A 25,239-nucleotide genomic window follows, 5' to 3' on the forward strand; every position below is an offset into this window, starting at 1 on the left:
AGCAGATATAGGGATAGGGAGGAAGCAGGTCAGTTTGGTGAATTTTTAATGGCCAGAATGGACGGCCAGAATGATAGGCTAAAGTCCCATAGAGCGCCAGGCCGAGTCTGGACCCATCCACCAACTCTTTCCTATAGTCCTTTCCCCAAGTGCATAGAGTTCTTTGTTCAGCCAAAAGCTAGGGACAGGGGAAGAGCTGAGAGACCTCCACATCCCTGAGTTCCTGGGGCCCTCCCCAAATGCAAGGCAGTGGCCTTGGGATGGGCTGGTGTTAGTGTGTGAGAACCAAGAGAAATTCTTCTGGGGCATTCTCTGTAGTACCTGCACAACAATGATCCTCTGAAGTGGGGCGGGGCGGGGGTGTGGGGGGAGGGCAAGGAAGAGTGGCAGAGAGAGAAATCTCCCCAGGTGCAGAGAGTGGAAATGGCCCGAGAACCAACCCTGAAGAGCTCACTGTTGGAATGTGATGTAAAACCAGATCTCCCATTAAGACAGGAAATTGAAAGATGAAATAAAAAATTAAAAAAAAAACTATTTAAATTCATGGGACTAAATCTTTCAAAAGATACACACAACCTCTATTCTGATAACTACAAACGATTACTTAGAGAAAATAAAGAAGACCTAATTAAATGGAGGAATGTACCATGTTCACAACTGGAAAAAAATCAATATGATTAAGCTGTCCATTGTCCCCAAGTTGATATATAGATTTGATAGAATAGCAGTCAAAAATTCCAGAAGCCTTCTTTGAAAATATCTACCAGTTGATTTTAAAATTTGTATGAAAATGTAAAGAATCTAGAATAACTCAGACAATGGAAAATAAAATTATAGGGCTTACACTACCCAATGTCAAGAACTATTCTAAAGCTATAGTAATAAACAAAGTAGAAATGGCAGAAAGATAGACATATAGATTATTGGAATAGTAGAGAGTGTCCAAAAATAGACTGTGCCTTAAAGATTAATTGATTTTTAGTCAACGCACCAAATTGATTCAGTGGGGAAAACAACCTTTTTTTAAAAAAAAAAAAAATTTAACACACATTATAGAGCTAATCATAAAAGCTAGAATCACAAAGCTTCTGGATGGAAATGCAGGAGATTGTTTCATATCTTTGGGACAATTATTCCTTAGTACATAAAGGTACTAAACATGAAAGGAAAAAATCCCCCAGAATTCATGGGTCCTGGACCTCAGTTTCTTAGAATGTGACTATATTTGAAGATACATGGTTTAAAGAGCTGATAAAGTGAAAATGAGGCCTAAGGGTGAGTCCAATCTGACTGATGTACTTATAAGAAAAGGAAATGAAGACACATAGAGATAGCAGGGATCCCCACCCGGTGAGGACCCAGAGAGAGGCTGTCGTCTGTAAACCAGCAGAGGTCTTCAGGAGAAATCTGACCTTGCCTTGATCCTGGCGTTCTAGCACCCAGCACCATGAGACAATAAGATTTCTGTTTAAGCCACCTAGTCAGTGATATTTTATTATAGTGGCCCAAGCAAATTAATATATTCAACAAAATTAAAATCTCTGCTTATTAAACACAATGAATATACAAAACCATTGACTAGAAAAAAATATTATATATATATATTCAAATATGTATAGAATTCATGCACGTTAAGAATAACTGGTAAACAATACAATTTCTAAAGCAGGCAAAACCTTGCACAGACTTTCCACAAAAGAAGGTATACAGATGGATAATATGGGCATAAAATGTACTTAACATTATTAACTATGGAAATGCAAGTAAAAACCACAGAGAGATATCATTTCACACCAACTAGAAGACCAAATGGTGAAAATGTGGAGCCATGAGCAGTGTCACACTGCTGATAGGAATGGAAAATAGAGAATGAATTCTGGAGAATTATTGGGTAGTTTTGTTTTGTTTTGAGTAAAATTAAATTGGAATTTCCTTGTGACCCAGAAGTGGAATTTCTACTTCTAGGAATTTCCCCAAGAGAATTGAAAACATATGTCCACAAAAAAAATATGTACAGAAATGTTCATGGCAGCCTAATTATATTAGTTCCAAATTGGTAATAACCCAAGTGAAGAGGAGAATGGATAAATGAATCAAGGAGTACTTTTAGTGTTCAGTAATAAAAATAATGAAATACTGATCCATACCCTATCAATGAATCTCAAAATTATGTTGATCAAGTAAATCCTGATATAAAATAGCATATACTAGACGATTACATGTATGTGACATTACAGAACAGGCAAAATAATCTTTGGGAAAAGATATTTAAAAAGTAGTTCTCTATCTCTGTTGGGGGTGGGAGGGGAAAAGAGTTTAACTGGAAAGGAGCACAAGATAATTCTGTGAAGTAGTGGAACAATTTTATATCTTTGTGGAATGGTTTTAGATGGAGGTTCTAGGGACATAGGCACTTGTCAAAATTCATGGAGCTAAACACATTAATGGCTGTGGTTTTCCTTTTATGTAAAATTATACATTAACTGAAAAGCAAAAAGCAAGAGGATTAGATGGTTTCTTTTCAGGGAGGTTCTCTCTGTGCAGATCCGAGTGGGGATCCACACTGGACCAGTCCTAGCAGGTGTCGTTGGAGACAAGATGCCACGGTACTGCTTGTTTGGTGACACTGTGAACACAGCCTCTAGGATGGAAAGTCATGGGCTTCCCAACAAAGTGCACCTCAGCCCCACAGCCTACAGGTAGCCATTCATATTTCTGTGCCTTCTTTCATCCATCCCCTCATTCCAGAACTTATAGAATGTCTACCAGCCATGGGGTCGGGGAGTGGAGGAGATTCCTGTTTGCTCTTCCATGCTTCACTGGCTCACAGAAGACACTGTGCCAGACAGGATTGTTGAGCTTCCACTATGACATAGATTTTGCTCTCAAGGTCCATGTGGCTTAGTGGAGAGAACAGCAAGTTATAAAGCCCCATGGGCTTGGTTTTTTTTTTTCTTGTAAAGAAAGTTTTATTGACACACAGCCATGCTCTCTTATCACACACTGTCCATGGCTAATGTGATACAAAGACAGAGTTGAGATTATATGGTCCACAAAGCCTGAAATATCTACTATCTGATCTTTTATAGAAAAAGTTTACTGGCCCTTAGTCTAGGGGAAGAAGATAGAAAATTCACATTTCAATATTTAGAGTGGGACAAGTACAAAGATAAAGATAGGCTCAAAATAATACTTAGAAAGTCTAGAGTACTTCCAATCGTCCACACTGGATTCTAAAATCTTTTACGTATATTAATTCATTTAATTGCAACGACTCCATGAAAGTGTACTATTATTATTCTTATTTATTTACAGATGAGAAAAAAATAAGGCATTAAAAAGCGCTAATAACTTGCCCCAGGTTTAGGTAGGTCAGGAGGGGAGGAACCTGGAAGCTTCCAGGCAGAGCTCAGGGCTCAGACTCCCCGCTCTTCAGCTACTCTATTCTCCTGCTTTGGGAATTCGAGCAGGTCATGGGAGCCCAGGGGAAGGAGCCTGACCCTGGAAAGAAAGGCTTCATGGGGGAGAAGATGCCACACTGAATCTTGAACGAGGAGTTTCAGAGAGGGATCTAGCCAAAATCGGGGTACTGGGAGTGAAAACAAGCAGTCCAGTAGAAATGAGGGGCTGTGTGTGAGGAATGTGTGGGAGGAAGAACATTGTGGGAGGATCATCAGGGTTTGGGAGGGTTCCCTGTGCCCTCTCTTGCTCTTTGGCACCCGACTCAGAACATCCAACCTTCGTGTCTCCCTCTTCTCCCCACTGCCTTTGCCCCTCTGGAGGCCCTGACCAGTGGCTTGGATCCTCCTTCCTCCCTGCTGTATGTGTCCGGGACTCTCCTCTGGCACTATAGCCAACCTGTGGTCTTTGTTTTTCTTTTTCTTTCTGTGCAGAGCCCTGGAAAATCAAGGGTTTGAAATCATTGAGAGAGGTGAAATTGAAGTAAAAGGTAAAGGGAAAATGACCACATACTTTCTGATCCAGAACTTGAATGCCACAGAGGATGAGATCATGGGCAGACCTAAAACTCCACTTGATCACAAGGGTAAGCTCCAAGGCCTTGTCATTAGCATTGGGTATCTTTCTACTCTGCACTTCAGATGTGTCTGCAGTAGACTTGGTCTGAGAGTGGACACAGGTGGCTTCCACCAGGCTGCTGCCTTCGGGAGTGGAGCCTCCATCCTCCTGCCCTGCACACCCCTTTCTTGTATTCTGGACAGTCGGATACCCCTTGAGCTGGGCAATATAGACAGTGTTTACTGGGATCAATTGAGCCTTTGGTGTTGGGTTCTGCCTCAAGGCCTAAAGCCTTGCCGCTGGTTGGCTCCTGAATCTGAGAGAGGGGGAATGATCAGCACCCTTCTGCTCAGTTCAGTAGAGAGGACACAGAGTAAAACTTCCCTAGTTCTGACTCCTGGGTCATAAGAAGTTGGAAGCAGATTTCGCCATGACCTAGAGGTGTTTCCTATTCCTGGCGCCCTGCTCTCCTACAGCTGACGTTTCTGGAAGTGTCCAAACCTGAAGAGTTGTCCAGCCTAGTACAGGATAGGATTATAACAGCCATGGATTATTCAACAATTCATTTCTTGCTGCTCTAGTGTTGTAGGGGCAAACGAGGCAAGGCACCAAAGAGAGCAGGAAACAGTTTTATTTGGCTGCAGCCAGGTTCAGAGGGCACAGCTTTTATCAATTATAATCAATTAATCCCCTGAACCCCGAGTTCAGGGAGTTTCAGAGTTTTATACCCAGCATGTAAGGGGAGGGGCTCAGAAGTTCACAGTCTGCAGAAGTTCACATAAAAGCAGCTTTTCTTTCACTGTTCTGGGCATGTTAACTCTTCAAGGACAACACCTGAGAAGAAGCTCTCCCCTTTCTTTCCTCCCCCTGCCAGGTGTTACCATGGAGCCCATTTGTAACTTATCTTAAAAATGTAGACATCTCTGTGAAGCCCAGCTCAAGGCCAGAGGCCTTGTTTGCACATTTCTTCAAAGGACTATACTGGATATGCTTGTGAAAAACTAGCAAGGGGGTGCTGGTATCTTCTCGGCCAGTGGCCAAGTAAACAGGGCGACATGAAAATAGGAAGTTTATCTACAATGGACTCTTTTGCTGACAGTCCTAAAATCAGCCATGGTGAAGAGGGCTTTCAGTGGAGAAAGGGGGTGCCACATCACTAGGAACAAAGGGTGACCAGCATGCGCCTCCCTACCCAGGGGTGCTACTGAACAGAACGTTCACACAGCTTGTGTTTTGATAGAATCAGACCCTTCACATGTAGCAAAATAAATATTTCAGGTAGAGATGAATGCTACAGAGAAAATAAATCTAAGTAGTGGAGAAGAGGGCCAACAAATTCTTCCTTGAGGCAGTCACACCTAAATTGAGACTAGAATTCAGGGAAAGAGCTGGCAAGTGGCAGCCTGGGGAATGGGGCTTCCAGAAACACTGAGCCCAGAGGCAGACAGGTTGGGCAAGCGCAATGGAGACCAGACCAGTGTATCTGGAGAGGGCTGGAGGAGGAAGGGAGCAGTAGGGGATGATGTCAGAGAGGTGGGTGGAGCCTCCAACAGTCTTGGCCTTGAGCCTCCTTATCCACATGCAGAATGTATGGGCACAAAGTCTGGGGTGAGGTGCAGAGCTGCTGGGGCCTGGTGGGCACCTTCAAAGGAAGCAGATCACTGCTATTCCGATTCATATGTAGCTGCTCCATAAATCACTCAGAAGGTGATTTATGATTTATTAAGGTCTAAGAATTTTTTAAGCTCCATAAAGTTGAAGGAATTCCTTTCTTAGACAAAGGCTGCATGGTGCACAGGGGACCAACAGGGCTTGGTGGGGTTGGGCATGTTGCTTAGAGGGAAGAGGAACATCTCAGATGGTCCCGGATTTAATACCTCATCTAACCTTTGCTTTCCTAGACAAAACCCAACATCAATGGCCAGAAAAGGAAAAACAGAGGGCACCTGTATATCAAAGGGAAATTGGAAGGGTGGAAAAAGGGTATTTGTTGGGCAGCTATTCGGTGCTGGGCATTTCATTCACATTGTCACATTTGACCCAGTAATCACATGGACACAACGATCACATTACTAATCCCACGACAGAGGTAAGGTACTTAAAGTTCAGAAAGGCCATGTGATGCATATAAGGTCCCACAACTAGAACACGAAGAGGAGCATGTGATCTCTAGGCTTGGTTTTCTTGGACAGACCGCGTCCGTGTGAGATGGCTTCAGTAATGGAGCAAAACAATTTCATAGTTTCCCGAGTGGCAGGCTGCTGCACTTGGACTTCTTGGCATCATGATGGCCCAGCCCCATTTCTCTCAGATTTCCCGTCACTGAGTGTGATGAGCAGGTGTGTTCATGTGAATCACTCTCGCACTGTAGGGGAATGATAAATTTTCAGGTATGTGCGAGAGGCTTGAAGCCAGGTAGGCCTTCAGTGGAAAGCTACCCAAATGCACATCTTTTCCCGTCCTCCCCAGGCAATATGAGTTCGAGTTTCCCCCTGTGTGGGCTTCTTTCTTATCTCTCAGGGTTGACAGCAGATGTGGCACTTAGCCTTATAGGATTCATGGCTCCTGCTCACAGAACCTACTTCTCACCCTAGTTCCAAGGCCAGTTCCCATGCATTTGCAGGCCTAGCTTTTCTCTGAGATAATGAAGGCTGCTAGAGGATCACAGCAACAGCCTCCACCCTCACCATTACCCTGTCCCCTGTCTGGACATCATTATGGGGAAGCCTTCCTATCAGTAGCCAAAGCCTGTGAGACTCCTAAAGTCAGGCTGTGGGATTTCACTGCCTTGGAGATCTGGTTGCTTTCCAGTCTCTCAGTAGTTGGTTGAACATTCAGGACTCACCTCATTGAGGACATTGGCCACCCTCCTCGGCAGGTTGTTTGTCACCTGATTGCCAAACATGGTGGCTCTGCAGTTCTATGCCTTTCCATCTGACTTGACTCCTGGGTGTGGGTTGTAGGCAGTCCCCTGCCTCCTCCCTGCCTGCTGTGGTTACCATTGCTCCTGGCAAAATATCTAATGGGGACACCATGCAGATGTCTCTCGAGGGCCAGCTGAGGCCTGGTGCTCACCCCTTCTCTTGGCCTCCTTTTAAAAGTGGCCTTGTTGAATTCCTGCGGCACCCTCGGCCATAGCAGAAGGAGCAGTGGGCAGGATGGGAACCTCATTTGCACTTCCATGACACATTTTTCTTTCACTCCACATTGTATTGGGTGTTAGATGTGTCCATAGGGAGACCCCCCAGTGCAATTAAACAGGAGTATTGAGCAGGAGAGAAACCAGTGTATGTTGACTCAGATATGTATGCAACCACCTTTCAGTTTGGACTGAAAAATTGGCCTTCCAGCTATCCCTCCTGGCAGACTCTTCTGGCATCTCATCAGGTCCCTGTTAATGTGTTTTTCAAATTTCAGTTTGCTTCAACTTTTCTCCTAACCGATTTTCCCGACGATTACGGTAATGGTTTCCAGGCTGACCTGCATACAGCACTTAGGCATGCAGCCCAAGCCCCTCTCTGGAAGTGACCCCTCCTTAGAAACCACAGTCAAGGGTGTTCACTTGTTGGGTTCGTGGCAGGTTAAGCCAGCTTGGGGGACTTCTTAAACCAGCTCCTAATTGTTCCTCGGGAGAACTTGTGTGGTGAGAGTCTCTCCTGAATTTCAGGTTTGGTGGTCTGCCTGCTAGAGGTTGCTGATTCCCTCTGAATTTGACTACTCTTCCAAACAGAAAGAACTTTCCCACCATTTTCAGTCCCCCTGATGGACTGAATTCTTGGATGGGCTTGTGGTCATTTAATTTGCCAGGCTCCCTGCCCCTTACTTTACAGAGTCCTGACTATTCAAGAGTCTTTCCAGACATGTCCAATTAGCTGGGGTCTAGCTGATGTGGATATAGCTGCTGAGGATGGCTGGGTCCCTATGCTCAGTTCAGAAGCCTGTTGGCAGCTGTTATGGGGCCTTCCTAAGCTTGGCTGTCAAACTGCACTCCCTTTTCCTACCTGGGATCAAGGAATGGCAGAGTTGTTTTTAACCTTGGACTTTCTAGAAATTGTGCTGTTAACTCAGGAAAGTTCCACAGAAGGAAGATACTGGGAGGTGAACATGGACTTTCACAAATAAGCAGGTTACTAATGGAGGAACCTAAGATTTTCAGGGTAAGGATATATCCCTGGATAACACGGACTAGCATGTTTCATGAGAGCTGGTCCTCATGGGAGGTGTGTGAGCAGCAAAAGCGTTTCCAGAGCAACTGTGGATAGTGTGATGGTTAGGCTGCATCCCAAGGACGATGGAAGGTTCAGAGTGGGGCCCGTGACTCTAGTTTGTCAAGCAGCTAATAGGGGATTCTGATGAGCCCCAGTGGGTTTGGGAACCTCCATCATGGTAGAAAGTGTTAGGTTGAAATCAGAATTCCGAAATCTAGGTTCAGGTCTGCAGTGAGTCCTCCTAATTAACTTTTTTTTTTTTCTTATCCCAGAATGTCAGAAGGCCTGTTCATAGGGGTGGTTTGAGGAATATGAGATAGAACATATTGCCTAAAACTAAGATATTTGGACATGCTAACTGCTTGCTCACTTGGGGACCCTAACACTGAGAGTCCATTCCGAAAAAAAAAAAAATGTAGGTCTTAGCACAAGACTGTACAGGGACTCTAGAAAAAGGCTTGCTGTACGTACACACGAGGAACTTCAGAGGAGGACAGAAGGATCCACACAGAGACATCAGAATTCCAGCCTCCCACAGGGCACCAGGCACCCACAGTGAGCAGGAGAGATGCTGGCTTCGGCAAGGACTGAGAAGAGCTCTCAGAGGAGGTGTAGGAGATGGTAGAAGTGGGCAAAGGCAAGAATCTGCTCTGGTTGCTGGAAAATGTGGGGTCTTCTGGAAGCTGGAGACATCGCCTCCACAGTGAGGTCTCTTTTGCCCAAGGATATAAACAGGAGGGAGCTGGAGATGATTCTGCAATAGCAAACCCTCTCAGCATTCTGGAGACACTATCACATCCTTTGTATCTCTAGCACAGAATGCCCTGGAAAGCTGAGACAGAAGCAGGTGGGAAGGCAGACAGGGGAGCCCATGCAGAGTAAAGGTCAGGCCAGGGCAGAGGTCCAGGAAGGCCAATAACAGGGCCTGTGCAGCCAAGTGCCAGGATGGGGTGCAGCTTCCCAGGGAGTGAAGCTGCAGTCCTCGAGGGTGACAAAGATCCAGCAGAGAATGATTTCAGGCTCAGCACAAACTTTTACCCCAGCCATGGAGACTTGGTGTTGAAATGAAGATATGATCTTCCATATATTATTATCTACCTAGGAGGTTAGAAACAGATGCAGGAAGGCAAAAAAAATTGATTTTATTCACAAATGTTAGAATTCCTACTTGTAAATACGTGTCGTTTCCTGTATGACTCACAGAGCCCTAGAAGTAACCAGGCAATAGTCCAAATCCCACCTCTCTTCTCCAAGACACCAACGTCTTCCAAAACTCCATGTTGTTCCCACTGCAGACCCTATAGCACCCCATCCCCCCAAACACTCTCAAGTTCAAAACTGACAATGTGGCTTATATCATGTCTGTTTCCCAAATGCAGAGGTGTCTTCTGCAGCCGTCATCTTCATTTAACCTGTTTTTAATTTATTTTGAATGGGTTTTGTTCTGCTTTGAATACTGAGCTGTGGGGTTTGCCTTTTGATTTGTAACAGAGAAGGACTATTTACCTATTTAAAAAATAGAAAAAGCAGATAAAAGAAAAGAAGGAAACAAAAGCACCTGTAATTCCATCACCCAGAAATACTACTAGAGATACTACTATTAAAAATCGGGTGCATATCTTCCCAGACTTGTGTGTATAGGTGTGTGTATAGTACATACATACTGTTATGTACTGTTTTGTAACTTTGCAGGTCATGGATTTCTTTCCTTTGAATATAAACACATTTTAAAACAAAGGAAGGAAGATGTATTTGACATGGTACCTTATTTCCGTGTAGCCTGTGCTATTACATACCCAGACCCATATTTATATGGCATCCAATGGAAATCCCAATTACCTTGTACACCTGCATATCTACAATCCATCTGTGATGACCCTGATATTCTGTAAGTCCTGAAGTTTCCTCTGAAATTTCCAAGAAAAAGTAATTTCATTTAATTTAGCTTTAGTGTTTGGATTATTCCAGGTGTCTAGATGTCAGTAATCCACAGAAGATGTACCTTAAAATTCCCAATTAGAAAATGTAACTAACCAGAATGCTACATTTCCTAATTGTGCACAATAATGAGCATTAAGTGTAGCAAAATGGTGGTACCAATAGGCCATCTTGGGAGCTGTGAGCATGGTCTTATGGGTGTGAAAGATGATAGATAAGAATTCATCTCAAGTAAACAAAGACATTTTTCCACCATCTGGGTTATGGAATTGAATTGAGGATGTCAAACATATGTGTGGAAAAATCCCAGAAAGTCTTGCAATTCTGAGCTGACCAAGTCTATTTGAATTGTCAGGTGGCATCTACTCAAATGGATCCAGTCAAGTCTGACCTGTACAGCTAGCAGCATGATGTCTCAGTTCAATTTCCCAACACTATCCTAGCCAGTTTTCTTTTTATTGGGGACCAGGGGATTTTTTCCTCAGGGAAAGAAAAGAGAAGGAAGAAAATGAGTTTAAGGGAAATGGGAGTAGAAATGGAGGAGGTGGCCGATCAAAGTTAAGATACTAGCAAGAAAATGAAAAAAATGGGCAAGAGAGAAAAAAATGTGTTATGGACAGAAGAGATGAATCAATGATGAAAAACAAAGTTCAAAAATTTTCACAAGGAAAAATCAGAAAAAAACCATGAAAAGCTATTGAATAAGAGAGGAAATAAGAGTACTATGAAGTGTTATTTCCTAGCATCAAATGTACTTATAAAATCCTTTGTGAGACTTTGAGCCAGAAAATAGATTATTCACGTTGTTTCAGAAGACTCATGGTAGTCTCTGGAAGCAGAGCTGGTCACCGACAGTCAAAGGAAGTTGCCTTTGCTGAATTCCCTCTATTTTTAGCAACTCCAACCCCCTTTAGCTCCATTTTTCTTTTAATTAGAATAATACTCCCTTACGGTAGCATTTCCAAGATACCCAGCACATTTTGTGATCAAGATACTGTTCTGTGGAGATTTTGCTCACAGATTCTTATATAACAAGTCTGTAAATTGAGTGGGACATGGATGTGATGTTTAGTATTCTTGAACATTTGGAGAAACCAAGGTATAGAGAGATGTTAGATGGGGACATCCAGTTGCCCTTCTAGACTGACATGTGGTGATGGATGAGGAGGCACACGGCCAAGTGTTCTCAGTCAGTGGAAAAAAAATGATACTTCCCTCTGTAATCAACTCCATTCTCCCTTATTTGCTACAAAACTGAAACAAACGTGAACTCAAAGCTTTCAAACACACTATGCTCTGTCATTTAATGGCAGGTTTCCAGTTTTGAAAAATTTAATGCCTTTTAAAATTATAATAATGCCTCACATTTCAAAGAAATGTAATACTATAATAAATTCTATAATTAAAAATGAAAGGCATAAGGAATAATAAAATTTGTAGAGAATTAGCAAGGAAGTACAACAACTTCATATCTGAATAAGTAACACTTTCCAAAGAGCATAAAGTGTGACTGCACATGATTTGATCTTTATACCTGTGTGTGTGTGTGGGGGGGGGCGGACAGACATGGAGAATATGGTATAGCTATCAGATGAACCTGTAACTAAAGATATCTGTATTTAACCAACTCCAGTTTGTCCAGACCCTATAAAGATGCCACACTTGAGAATTTTATGGACCTGGTTCCTGGTCATCTTAGCTCCAATTTGTGCATGAGCTAAATACTCCTATGACTCATTTCCCAGAGTTGCTCCAGGGATGTTGTTCTAGGTGACTCAGGAACTCCCCTCTTACCTTCTTGGTTCCAGGGTCCTTTCCCCAGTTTTCACCTCTTCCTGGGCCTAAGACTGAGGGGAGTCTGGAAACCGATTGGTCCAGTAGCCTAAAGTTTTCCCTGTATATCATCATTTATATTCATTAGTGACTGGTCATTAGCAAATGGAGCTCCTCTCAGTCTAACTGTTTGGGCTGAAGGCTACCATTACTCTTAGGATCTTGATGCAAAATCCATCATTGACCCAAGGTTCAAAAGAAGCCTGAACTGCATTAGCCCCTAAGGTGAAGGAAGCCCATCATTCATGTGGGGAGGGAGAGCTGAAGAGGGAAGCCCCTCCTGACTGCATGCTTTATGGAACAGTAGGTGTTCATGAACCTGGGATCTATCATGGGCACCTCTCTGAACTTGAGTGTCTCTGGAAAAATGATTAGTGTCAAAAAAGGAAATGCGGATGATATATGGCTCTAAGATCTTGGATTCTGGCTTTCCAGAAAAAACCGCAGGGGGAGCAGGAGGGGATAGAGACGGGTCCTGTGGCCGGCCTCCCTCTCCATCGCTCTCTGATCCTGACCCCTCCCTCCCCAAGGCAGTTGCTTTCCTGGGCTTCCTCCTTGGGCTCCCTTGCATACTTAGGAAGACTAATGGGCATCTGGAATGGGTACCCTGTGTGGCCGTTCTGCTAATTACTTGATATCAGTCATCTAATGTAATTATTGGTTCCCATTTACAGATGAGGAAAAATGAGACCCAGAGAGATTAAGTAACTTGTTCACTGTCACAGGGTGGTAAGTGGCTTGCCACCAGCACGTGGCACCAGGTATGAACCTCAGTCCGTGGGACATGGTAGCCCAGAACTTACAGATGATCCCGGTCTGGGGAGAATGGAGACTTGGTGCTATTATGCAGCTTTTGCAGAAGTAAAGATTTGAGGTGTGACAAGATGGTATCGTGGAGCACAAGAGAAATGGTAGAGTCACAGGATGCAAGACATTGTCCTGCCAGAGATCTTGCAGAGGCAGGAAAGTAACGTAAAGCGTACCCATCCTGGTGGAGGTGAAGGCTCAGATGGAGTCCCTGGCGGGAGGTCAATGTGACATTTGATTGACTTGCTCACCCTTCTGGGGTTTTTTTTTTGCAGACTCTGATGTAGCCACACCCACCTGGAGTCTGGGGACAAGGCAGGACTCCGTGGAGGCCACTGACCGACAGCCACCTTCAGATCCCACCAAGACTAGCGACTCCGTGTCGTCTGGTTTCTGTGTCTTGTTGTAACAGAGGAGATAGGAGCCCTGGAGATTAATTTCCCCTTTAGTTGTAAGGTGACAAAGAACAGTAACTTGGCGTCCCAGCTCAAAATTTCTTAAGTAGCATCTTCCTCATCGTCCCTTTGAGAAGAAAAGCCTAGAAATGAAACAGGATCCTGACAAGTCTGCAGAACATGCAGACGTTGTTAGCTGAGAGCCAGCTCTCAACGCTGAGAGTGGGCTGCTTGTTCTGTGCACAGCAAGCGCCACTGTGGGCTTGGTCTGTTTGCTTCCGACAGGAGCCAGGGGCGCAGGCTCTCAGCCAGGGCTCTCCAGCAGGAGCTCTGGGGCTGACTTCAGAGGACACCTTGACCTTGGAGGCTCACTGTGTGCACTGCTTTGCTTTAAGGGGTGATCAGAGGGAGAGAAAAAGGAAGGAGGCAGGGAAAGGAGGAGAAGGGGGAGTCGAGGAAAGAGACCCAGATGCTGCAGTTTAGAAATCACTGTCATAGTGGAGATGTGAAAGGCGCCCAGCCAGGGGTTGTGAAAGGAAATCAATTTCACTCCCAGCCCTGGGAAATATGCAAAGCCATAGAACAAAAGCTGCATTCCCCAGAGATTTTGTGAAAGGAAAATGGAAGAGAAAATGTGAAGATCACTGAAAAGGCTGAGTTGGGAAAGATACAGAAACAAGTGGGGTGCAGCCTGACCGCAGGGCCCCCGCCAGCCGGCTGCTCTGGATAGAGCTGCCTGCAGCAGAGGAGAGCCAGCAATGTCCTCAGAGCCTCCCCTCTGGCTCCAGGGCTGGGGAGACAGAGTTGTCTGTGCGCTACTTGTCTGCATTTGTGATGATGAGAAAAACATTTTTTGGACCTAGGTAATAAAAGAAAATCTAAGGGCACATGAGCTTGTTGTGACTCCTTCTTGCTCACCCCAAGAGGCATTGACTATCTTTCTGCATCTCCCAGGAGGGCCTGGGCAAGACCTGACACTGACCCCAGCCAATCTCAGGAGCAGGAGAAGAAGGCAAGGTGACAAGAGCTAAAATTCTTGCTCTGAATTTTCTAGGTGGCAACCAGGTCTTGTGTCTAGAAATAGACAGGTGTGGCCCATAGTCCAGCACGGCAGAGCAAATTCAGGTTACAATAAATGGAGAGGGCAGTGTCATGAGATCTGTTCTTAAAACTCAGGATCTATATCCTTCAACGATGAATAGATAAAGAAAATGTGGTGTATATATACACAATGGAATATTGCTTAGCCATAAAGAATAACTGGAGACTATTTTGCTAAGTATAATAAGCCAGTCCCCCAAATCAAAGGCTGAATGTTCTCTCTGATATGTGGATGCTAATCCACAACAAGGAAGAATTAATCAGACATAGCTTTCCTAGCCTTGTATTTGAATACACCACCACAAGAATAGATCCTGATTAGAATAAATCATGTTCCATGTATGCATAATATGGCAAAAGACACTCTACTGTCATGTGTATCTAAAAAAGAATAAATAAAAAAGGGAGAGAGTTCTGCTCTTGCCAGCTCCACCACTTCATGCCTTGTGTTTCAGTTTTCACAGGTATAAGATGGGGTTCGTGACTGCTGCCTTGCTTACCTCACAGTGTTTTTGTGAGGATTCAGTGAAATATAAGAGCACAGAGATAATAGTAATACTCACACTAATAGTAACTAGTAACATTAATTGAGCATCAACTGTGTGCCCTGCATGCATGATGTTTCATGTTTGGCTCCCGGCAAAACTCTATGAGATAGCTCATCTAGTCCCAACTGGGAGGATGAGGAAATGGGAACTCGGGAAGATTCAGCAGATTGAGATGACAGTGCTGGCGAAGAGCCAAAGCAGGATGCCTTGTGCTCAGAGGGACTACAACATCAAGAGAGGCAGGACAGCCTGAAGGTATGGACCCAGGAGCTAGATAGAGTTTTAATCCCGGCTCTACCACTTACCAACTGTGTGACTTTGGCAGAGTTGCTTAACATCCCTGTGCCTTGGCATCCCTTTTGCAACATGGGGATGATCAGAAGATCTGCCCCACAGGGTTGTCATGCAGATTACATGAAATATACACAAGGTACTTAGATGAGTTACTGACACATCATAAACCCTCTCTAAATACCAGCATTTTAAAGTTTTTAAACATGCTTCTATTTAGCAATGGATCTCCCTGCCCAAATGAGGGAAAGAAAGAGGGAACTCAAAACTCTTACTTCCCTTATATGTTTTCCTTCAAAACCCCTAGCTCAGTGGTGAGTGAGAATCCCACCTAGAACAAGGAGTCCTGTTAGGTGGTGGCATTGCTGGGCAGAGGGAGAGCAAAGCAATTATTTGGTAGTGGGGTTCCTTTGGGTTTATTTTTGAAAAGGAAAAAAGCCAGAGCTGGTGGTCTCAACTCTCAGCAGGTAGCTTGTTTGCTTCCAGGGCTCCGAGAATATGGCAGTTCTGATGCTCAGTTATACCTAAAACTGCCAAGGTGGGTGAAGCAGGTGCCCTAATCCTGGCTGAAAATGGAGAGGATTTTTGCTTAATGTTTATTAGGATTTAAATAATCATTTATAGATGCAAATGAATGATGATATCTCCCTGCATTTGGTATCACCCTGGAGTGTGCTATTTATTCGGTTAAGTAAATCCTGCTGGAGACAAATTTCAGGTACTCTGGAAACCGAGTCCAGTGCTCCCAGAGCCCTGGTACTCCCCAGAGCACTTGCCTTCTTTCTTGGATCAGCCTCTCAGGAGGGAGACCTCATGAGCCCTCTGTACCCACGCCCGCTGCATAAACACCATTAGCTTATGGGATGCTGGCACCTCTGTGCACATCTACAAATGTTATGCTCTAACACCAGCATCTGGTGGTCTTTCTGATGACCATCCACTTAAATGTTGGGCTGTCACTCAAAATCACAAACTTATTGACGAGCAGCGAGTGCTTTGTTAGGCAGGGTGGGCAGTGTGACTCCAGGGGGAGCCCCTCTCAGGCTCAGAACATCCAAGAAGGGGAGCCCTCCCGTGCCTACTACCTGCGAGGCTCACTTTTGTCCTGGGACCCTCCTCACCCTGGCCCCTCCAACTTCTTCCGCCTCAGGGCACCTCTCTGGGGACACGGCATATCCAAGCTGATCTGCAGGCCAAAGACTGACAACTTGCATGCCTCTAGCAGAGGGAAGTGGACACTTTCATTGGGAAGAACTTGAAGACCCTGTCCACCGTCCCTCCCCAGTGGGGGACAGATGGGGCTTCTCAGCCAGCCCCTGCCCTCCTCCCGACCTCTTGCACACCAAGCCCTCTGGAAGACTCTGGGGTCATGGAGGAAAGTTCATGGCTGACATGATGTGTGGGCCCTTGCCTGCTACCTCCGCTCTCCCGTGTGGCGTTTTCCTTTGGGGACATCTGAAGCATCCTTGAAGGCTCCAGCCTGGCGTCTCCCCCCTCCTTGGGGCTGCGACTTACTCATTCTCTACAGCCAGCTGGTCTCCCCTTCTTTTTTCACCTTTTCTCTCTTTCCCAACTTTCCTTCAGCTCAAGTTGTGTGTGAGAGAAAGAAGGAGAATCACTGGTGGCTGAGGAATGAGATCATTTCTCTCCCCTCTGGGCCGGCTCCCTGTTTGCTCGATGGGGTGACACCAGCTCGCTCTGCAGAGAGCCATCTGGCTCCACCAGACTCACGCTGATGCTAATCTCTGGGTTCTTTTTCTTTCTTTCTTTTGTTTTGTTTTGTTTTTGTTTGTTTGTTCCTGAGACACACTGCATCTGCAGCTGTAAATTCAGACCTGGTCCCTGTGAAGGCGGGTGTTCATTTGGCCTAAGTGTCTGTTCCCCCATTATGCCCCCCATCCCACCACCAGTCCCCACTTCTCTCTTGTAGGTGTCAGGAAGCCATTGTTACCATCGGTGGGTCTATGTGGATTTAATGTCAGGGCTGCACTTTCAAATGGAAATCAGGCAATTATGTGCCACATGGAGAAATCTGACAGATGCAGAGGTTTTACACCACTGGTCGTGTCTCAGGGACAAAGGCACCCGGTGTTCCCAAGGGACCGTTAAATAAATAGAATATGTTTCAAGAGCCGTGGAAAAATTCAGGAATAATTAACTGTGTGATGAGAGTTCATAGATCCTGTGGCTATTCAACTTCAAAATGTGATAATGATATGTCAACCAGCCACTTAGCTCATCCTGGTAAAGCCGGCATTAGGAAAACATTACAATGTGCATTGAAACAGAGGCAGTGGCGGCTCTGGGCATCTGCTTTCTGGGCTCCAAATACAAACTGTCAGAGGATTTCCCCCTGACAGGGGCCCCGCCAGGTGTGAGGATAGGAGGGATGCTAGCAGGTACTGGATGGAGTGCCTCACGTCTATATTTGGTGCTCTCGTTAGTGATCTGTATAGATTAGTGGTCGCTACTACCCCTGGTGATATATCCCCACGGACTACTTATTTCTGGTGTTGGGTTGGAGCCCAGGACCTCATGCATGCTAGGCAAGCTCGGTCACTGAGCCATACCCCAGCCCTTCACTGTGACTACTATTAATTGACACTCTTAGGTGTCAAGTGCCCAGCTAAGTGCTCTCCACACTGGCCTTCGGCAGTCCTGTGAGAGTGGAGTAGGTAATTATTATCCACATTTCACAGGGAAAAAACTGAGGCTCGGGGTAAATGGAAGAACTGACCTTCAGACCTAGCCCTGCTCAACTCTGGCCTTGGCTCTCGACCACTGGCTGGAGCCCCCTCTGATGTTCTATTGGAGAGTAGGAAGAAAGACACCTACTGACTTGCACACCCTTTTTGAAGCACCTCATGTCCGACACAGATCACCACAGTGAACTAAACAGGAGAAACCTAAGAAAAGTTCAAACGTTTTCCCTAAATTACTCAAATTTTTGTTTAAACAATTGGTTAGTTTGAAGCCTGAATCATACTATAAGATCCATTCCTTAATGTGTCCAAAACTGAGTTTAAATTTTACCCAAAACCAAAGTGTCCCCAACTACTGGTGGTTGCTCTCTTGTGTCATGGAGGAAATTCGCAGGGAGCAGACGATTTCTGTTTGGATTTCAGCAGCCCCTGGGGTTCGCCACTGAGTCTCCGACTTGGGCTTCACCAAAGCTGAGGCCAGTTAGAATTGAGGGGAAAAAAAGGGAAGACACTGTATCTCTCAGAGAAAGTATTTTTTAAACTGAGCATATAATAAAATAGGTTTATAGGAATCTGTAATCTTTTCTCAGATCAAGAAGTGTGATTTTAAAAGTTCACCAGGCCCCTTTGTAGAGTGAATGCATTAGTCAAACAAAGTTAAATGTACCAGGAGCAAAAGATCTACTCATTTGCTAGGGACAAACAAACAAATCATACCTACAATACCCTCCCATGAGACTTACTTTATCTTATCAACGGCAGAGAAACATTTGAGGAGATTTAACACCTTTTACAACATCAGATTTGTCTTACTTTAGGGAAAAAAAATAGTTTCTAGTTAGGAAGGAATTTGCTTTACTTTTTAAAATCTCTACTGAATGTGTTGGCTTGACAATATTTGTATAATAAGCTTGCATTGTGAATTTTAAAGTATGATTAAAGTGTCCTTCTAGGGCTCAGAAAATGATACCCCCAAAATACCGTGCATTGGTATCCTGATTATTTTAAATTAAAAGCAGATGTTTTTCTCTGAAGTGACCTTATCTTCTTAAAGAGGAGACAATTAAAGAAGAACACCATTGCCTTCAATCTTCTTTCTGAAATTTCATTAACCAAGGAAGATTAAAATCCTATCACAGAAAAAGAGACCAAATCAACTACCACACCTACAGCACAGAGGAACTTTGTCCCAGGGCATTGTCTATTTTGGGGGCACACAATCTCCCCTAAAAATGATTCACCCCATCCCTCTATAATAGCCTACAGTGCCCCAGTTTCCTTTGGCCTGGGAAGAGGGTATTTAAGCTTCAACCATCTGGCCTTTCTTTGAGTCTCATATTTTATGTGGCTCATGCACATGTTAATAAATTTGTAGGCCTTTTCTCCTATTAATCGGTTTATTGTCATTTTATTTCCACTGACTCAATTATTGAACTTTTGGAGGGCAAGTCTGAACTTCCCTTCCTTCTCAATAAATCCCTTTATTAAAAAGGATCGAAAAGATCAGTGACACAAGAGATGGGTCAAGAACACATTGGTTTGAAAATATTAGTATAATAAGCTTGCATTGCAAATTTTAAAATATTATTAAAGTGTCCTGTGAGGGCTTAGGTCACTCATGGATCACTGGGGGGCTTAGGAAAGAAACAGGAACATCATCATGTGGCCTCTTGTTGCCCAGATGAGACCACTTTTGTCCCACAGCTACTCACTGCCAAAGATGAAGAGAGAACAAATTGGAGAGAAGAAAATTGGAAAACCAATTTCTAAAATGATCGAACATTTAAAAATCAGGAAGAACTAAAATTGAAATCAATAGTCCTCAAATTATATAACTAATGTCATTCAGTTGGTTAATGGCCATGATCAATTATTAGCATACCATATCTCTCCACAAATAACTTTGTTTAGTATCTTCATTACAAGTTCTTTACACATCAAAAGATAATTAAATTTTTTTTTGTTTCAATTTTTTCAAAAAATATTTTTAAGTGAGCATTTGATTTAAAAATCATTTTACAGAGCCATCTCTAACCCTTTTCTGGATTTAAAAAATCGCTGTTTTGAAGTTCAAACTGTACAACTGCAGGGAGATGACTTATTAATTCTACAAAACCCAAGGTGACAACTAATTTGTCTGTGATTAATAAAGATCAGAAACTCTCTCTCACACACACACACACACACACACGTAATAATTTGTCACTTAAACTTCTTGAGTATAAGAAATCATTTAGAAAATCATCCAAAAGTTTTTTGACCAACAAGTAATGATTTTAAAATTTTTGATTAAAAATGAATTGTTTTCCCTTTTTTCTTTGGCACATTTATTTGAAAATACTATTTTAATGATCTTGTAGTTGTGATGTTTTCCAGTGTGAATGTGATTTACAAAATCAAAACTTATCCAGCTCTTCAAGAGTGTGTGTGTGTGTGTGTGTGTGTGTGTATTTTAATAGTAACCAGCCTCTTGAGTAATATAAGTATTTTGACTATATAGGTGATTGTATGTGCATATCACCATGAAACCTCAGCATCTTAAGAAAAGTAAAGCATATGTCTGCAAGAGAGGGTCCAGATAAATCATTAGTTTTGCCACAGAGCAGGAAAGGTTTCCATTCGCCATTCCAATAAAAAGCATATCAAACCCATACCTGGTCATGGGCATTGTGAACTCTGAAAAACCGTTCCTTTTATTAGAAGAATAAAATCAGTCAGTAGACAGCACATATAAAAACACACATGGGATTTTGCAGAATGTACCCTTCACATCCTGAGAACATCATTTCGGAGTATCACAGTCATGGAAGTGAGTCACAGGGCTTAGATGGATTCCGGTGGAGAGATGGTAGAAAGCCTCTGATTTAGATTAAAAGTGAACAGTGGAGCTAGAATCATGAATAATATTACTTTTCTTCTTCATGCTTCTCTGTGATGGTTTTTCAACATGATGCAGAAATGAGTAGCACTGGAGCCAAACCACGGGGTATACAGTTTGGCTCTGCAGCTCTTTGGCTTCTGCAAACCATTTTCTACCTTTGGCCCCTCAGTGTTATCCCTGTATCAGGGAAAACAACATAGTTTCAAAAAGTTGTGATTATCATATAACAGCAATAAATCCTTATGACGTCCATGTCTGCATAGAAGTAGAAAAAGTAGACATTCTCAATCTCACTGAAGTTGGTGCAACTTTCCAATGCCACATTGCCTGATCACATGGTACATGTGAGCACTCCCCTCTCATTTCTTCTCTGCAGTGTTTTCCATTCAATGCACGCATCGCAACCTGAAATTATTTTGTTTATGTACCTGCATCTGCCACCATGGCTGATTTTTAAGCTACCAGTGGTTTAAGAAATGGCTTGCAAAACCCTTGAATATTTAATAAATAGATTTCATGAGACAGCACACCACTGGCTGATCTTCTGTTTTGACACTTTCAACATTTTAAATTGCATGTTAAATGGTAATTTTGATTTGACAATAAAGGGACATAAACTCCTTTCCATACCCTCAGGCAAACACAAATATGGCAATTAATTTACAGGCCATATTACCAATGGGGCCATTAATAGCTGTAACTAAACATATGACCAAATGGACCGTTTTCTAAGCTAATTTTTATTACTCTGGTTGCAAAATGTAAGATTCCTTGGAAACCAATGAAATTGTAAAAACAGGACCCAGCATTACTTCTCCAAATAATTTCATCGCCCTGAGGAAATGAGCAAGTTGGAGAATCTTTGGGTTTTTTAAGATGCAAATATTTTCTTTATTCAATTCATTTTAAAAGATGAAAAGATTAAAAAGGCACATATTAAGGGTTCTCACCCCTACCCTCATCCCTATTCGCCATTGTTCACTAGCAATAATAATTTTTATTGATTTGCTCGTATTTTCATTTTGAAAATAGAAGACGTACATAGGTATTCTTATTCCCCATTTCTACTTTTCTTACTCAAAAGATATAGTGATTACCCCTTTATCCATGACAGATACATTTCAAGATCCTCAGCGGATGCCTGAACCATGGCTAGTACAGACACTTATGCATACTTTGATTTTTCCTATATATACATACCTTTTCACTTAAAAGAAGCATTCACAGCTTCTCTTTGGCATATCTGAATTGACATCATGATCCTTTCAGGCTGTTATTAAGTAAAATAAGGGCTACTTGAACACAAGCATTGTGATACTGCAAGAGTAGACATGATAACTAAAATGACTACTAAGTGACTAATGGGTGGGTAGTGTATATAGCATGGATACACTAGACAAGAGAGTGATTCATGTCCCTGGCAGGACAGGGCAGAATGGTGAGATATTTCATTGGGCTACTCAGATTAGCATGGAGTTTAAAACTTATAATCTGCAGGACGAAATGGCGTATGCCTGTAATCCCAGAGGCTCGGGAGGCTGAGACAGGAGGATTGTAAGTTCAAAGCCAGCCTCAGCAACCAAGTGAGACCCTGTCTCAAAATAAAATATTAAAAAGGAGTGGGGATGTTGCTCAGTGGTTAATCACCCCTGGGTGCAATCCCTGGTACCAAACAAAAAAAAATTAGAAGCTATTTAATTCTGAAAATTTTCCATTGAATAATTTTTTAAATTTATTTTTTTGTTGTTGATGGACCTTTATTCATTTATCTATGTGTGGTGCTGAGGATCAAACCCAGTGCCTCACACATGCGTGGCAAGTGCTCTACTACTGAGCTACCGCCCCAGCCCCCACTATTCGTTTTTGTGGAAATCAGTGTTGTAGATATCATAGTAGGTGCTGAGTATTTCATATACATTTTATATAATGTTTTAATATGCATTTCACATACATTTTGTACATTTATACACACATATATATATATATATATATATATATATATATATAAAGAACTTGGCTTCAGCTTATTGGTGGAGGTGCCATTCTTGGACCAGTATTCTGTCAAGGACGTTTTATATGGATTGCTGCAGTCTTAAAGAATATTAAAGATAAATTCTGTTACAGAAATCTGTGTAGACATGCGAGGCGTGCAAAACATGGGGTGTGTATAGAATGTGCAAGAATTTCTCGTGGGGATTTTAGAACGTCCTTGACATAGTCATTATCTCAGACAGGCAGGCAGGAACTCTCCTCCTTCATTTCCCGGCTCCGGTTTTGTCTGGGTCCAACAAAAATGATTTCATCTTGGTGTCAGCAATATTTATATCCCATCATCTCTGCTTTTCATGATGGAATTGGGCGCTGGGGAGTTCTTGCTACCCTGGCTGGTATGCTGCTCTCTCTGGTGTAAACGTGGGGCTTAGAATCAGCTCCTTGCCTCCCCCCTCCCTGTTTACAAGTGTGCATTTGCTGACATGGTGTGATTCTGCAGCCACGTGATCTCTCTTCTTCTGTCTCCTCAATGCTCCCTGCTTTGTGTTTCTAGTTGTTGTTTGTGGTTTTTAACTGCCTCCTAGTTTTGCCAAAAATGAAATTTTTATTTTCATTTCATCTTTAAAAAATCTCAAGGAAGAGAAGGGGAAGGACAGACTTCCTACATCCATTTCCAAACAGAAACATGGGTGTGAACATTTTTAAATTTCAATGTGCATAGTCTAAAGGGCTGGAGGCAGCTAATTTCAAAAATCTTGTATAGGAAAACAATATGGGATTCACCTTCCAGAGCATATGGATATTTTGGATGGATTTACAGTGTTTGAGGTACTGTCTTTGCCTATCACTTGAGCAACTATCTAATTCCTCTGGACCTCATTTTCCCATTGCATGGGTTTAATGAGAGGATTGCTAAAGACTTAAGGTAAAGTGGACAACCCCAGGTTTAACTCCAAGAGATGAATCCCTGGTGGTGGAATTTAGGCTTGGAATTCTTGGCTCCGGGAGAAGTTAAGGGCCTTGGAATAGAAAGAGAAGTAACTTGAATTGAGCAATTACTATGTGCCTGGCTCTGTCCATATTCTTGGAAGATAGGGGTTATTATGAGCTCCATTTTAGGATCATAGAAAATGGCTCTAAGAGTGTATTAGTTAGCTTTTCATTGCTCTGATGGAAACACCTGACAAGAATAACTTAGATGAGGAACAGTTTACTTTGGCTCCCAGTTTCAGAGACCTCAGTCCATGGTCAGCTGACTCTGTTGCTGTAAGCCATAGGTGAGGCAGAACATCCCAGCAGAAGGGTGCAGTGGAGGAAAGTTGCTCTACTCTGGTGGCCAGGAAGCAGAGAGAGAGGGTGGAGCCAGGAGTACAGGCCAAGGGCACGCCCCCAGTGACCTAACTTCCTCTAGCCGCACCTCACCTACCTAGAATTACCACCCAGTTAGTCCATTCAAAGTGGGATGGGCTGATTAGGTTCTGGCTCTCATAATCTAATCATTTCTCCTTCTGCATTAACACAGGGAGCTTTGGGGAGACATCTCATGTGCAAAGAGATTAAAGGACTTACTCAAGATGGCAGAGCCAGAATTGAAATCCTGGCCTTTCTGGGTCTGGAGCCGAGAGTTCTTTCCCAGAGGGACATGCAGAGGTGTGCAGGCCCCTCCTGCCTGAAATCCACCAGCAGTGTTCATGTTTCCAGCCACCACTGCCTTTGTCCCCCTGCCTTCCACCCATCTTCATGACAATTATTTAAACACCAGGCTTTCTAATACTCAACATATCAATTTAGCCTCTGATCATGGGTCGAGCTATTGTCTTTGCTTATCACTTGAGCAACTCATCTAATTCCTCTGGACCTCGTTTTCCCATTGCATGGGTTTAATGAGAGGATTGCAAAAGACTTAAGGCAAAGTGGACAACCCAAGGTTTAACTCCAAGAGATGAATCCCTGGTGGTGGAATTTAGACTTGGAATTCTTGGCTCGGGGAGAAGTTACGGGTCTTGGAATAGAAAGAGGAGAAGTAATTAAGAGGACTGGATCACTCTGTTACGACTTCCTGGTAATCAGATCCAGGCTGTGCTAAGGGTGACTGCATTCAGCCTGCTCAGGGCAGCGCTCTGGAAACCACACTCCAAATAGGAGGATATTTATTTACTAAAACTTTAATAAAATAATTGCAGACAAACTATTTTTCATTTTTTAAATAGATCGCATTGATACCTTTGAAGAGCCAAGGAATCTTTACCCATATCATTTCCTTGAAACAAACAAACAAACAAAAACACCCATGGGGGGAAGATGGCGGCGAGGGGAGTGCATTACCCCCGTGTGCTGCTTCACTGTGTGGGAGTATGACAAGTCAGGACGGCTAAAGGATATCTTGTTAGGAATTTCCAGCAATAGTGGGGTGCTCCGGAACCTGGAGGAAGGATTTCCATCGCACGAGGATCGGCTACGGGGACTCAAACGCGAGAGGTTTGTCGCACGGAGGGTAACTGCTTATTCAGCAAATCGCCCCGCGGC

The 25,239-nt window shown here is 43.3% G+C and overlaps 1 protein-coding gene across 1 annotated transcript in view; it reads left to right on the forward strand.

Annotated features, from left to right (window-relative positions):
• Positions 1 to 13,212, forward strand: part of LOC107140796 (guanylate cyclase soluble subunit beta-2-like) — a 56,687-nt gene extending 43,475 nt beyond the window's left edge. The window contains exons 14-16 of the mRNA XM_048801007.1: positions 2,545 to 2,699; positions 3,894 to 4,045; positions 13,079 to 13,212. Coding sequence (XP_048656964.1) covers positions 2,545 to 2,699; positions 3,894 to 4,045; positions 13,079 to 13,212 — 441 coding nt within the window. The remainder of the gene's footprint in view (positions 1 to 2,544; positions 2,700 to 3,893; positions 4,046 to 13,078) is intronic.
• Positions 13,213 to 25,239: the final 12,027 nt, after the last annotated feature.

The sequence above is a fragment of the Marmota marmota genome, unplaced genomic scaffold (assembly GCF_001458135.2).
Source record: "Marmota marmota marmota unplaced genomic scaffold, marMar, whole genome shotgun sequence".
Taxonomy (NCBI): domain Eukaryota; kingdom Metazoa; phylum Chordata; class Mammalia; order Rodentia; family Sciuridae; genus Marmota; species Marmota marmota.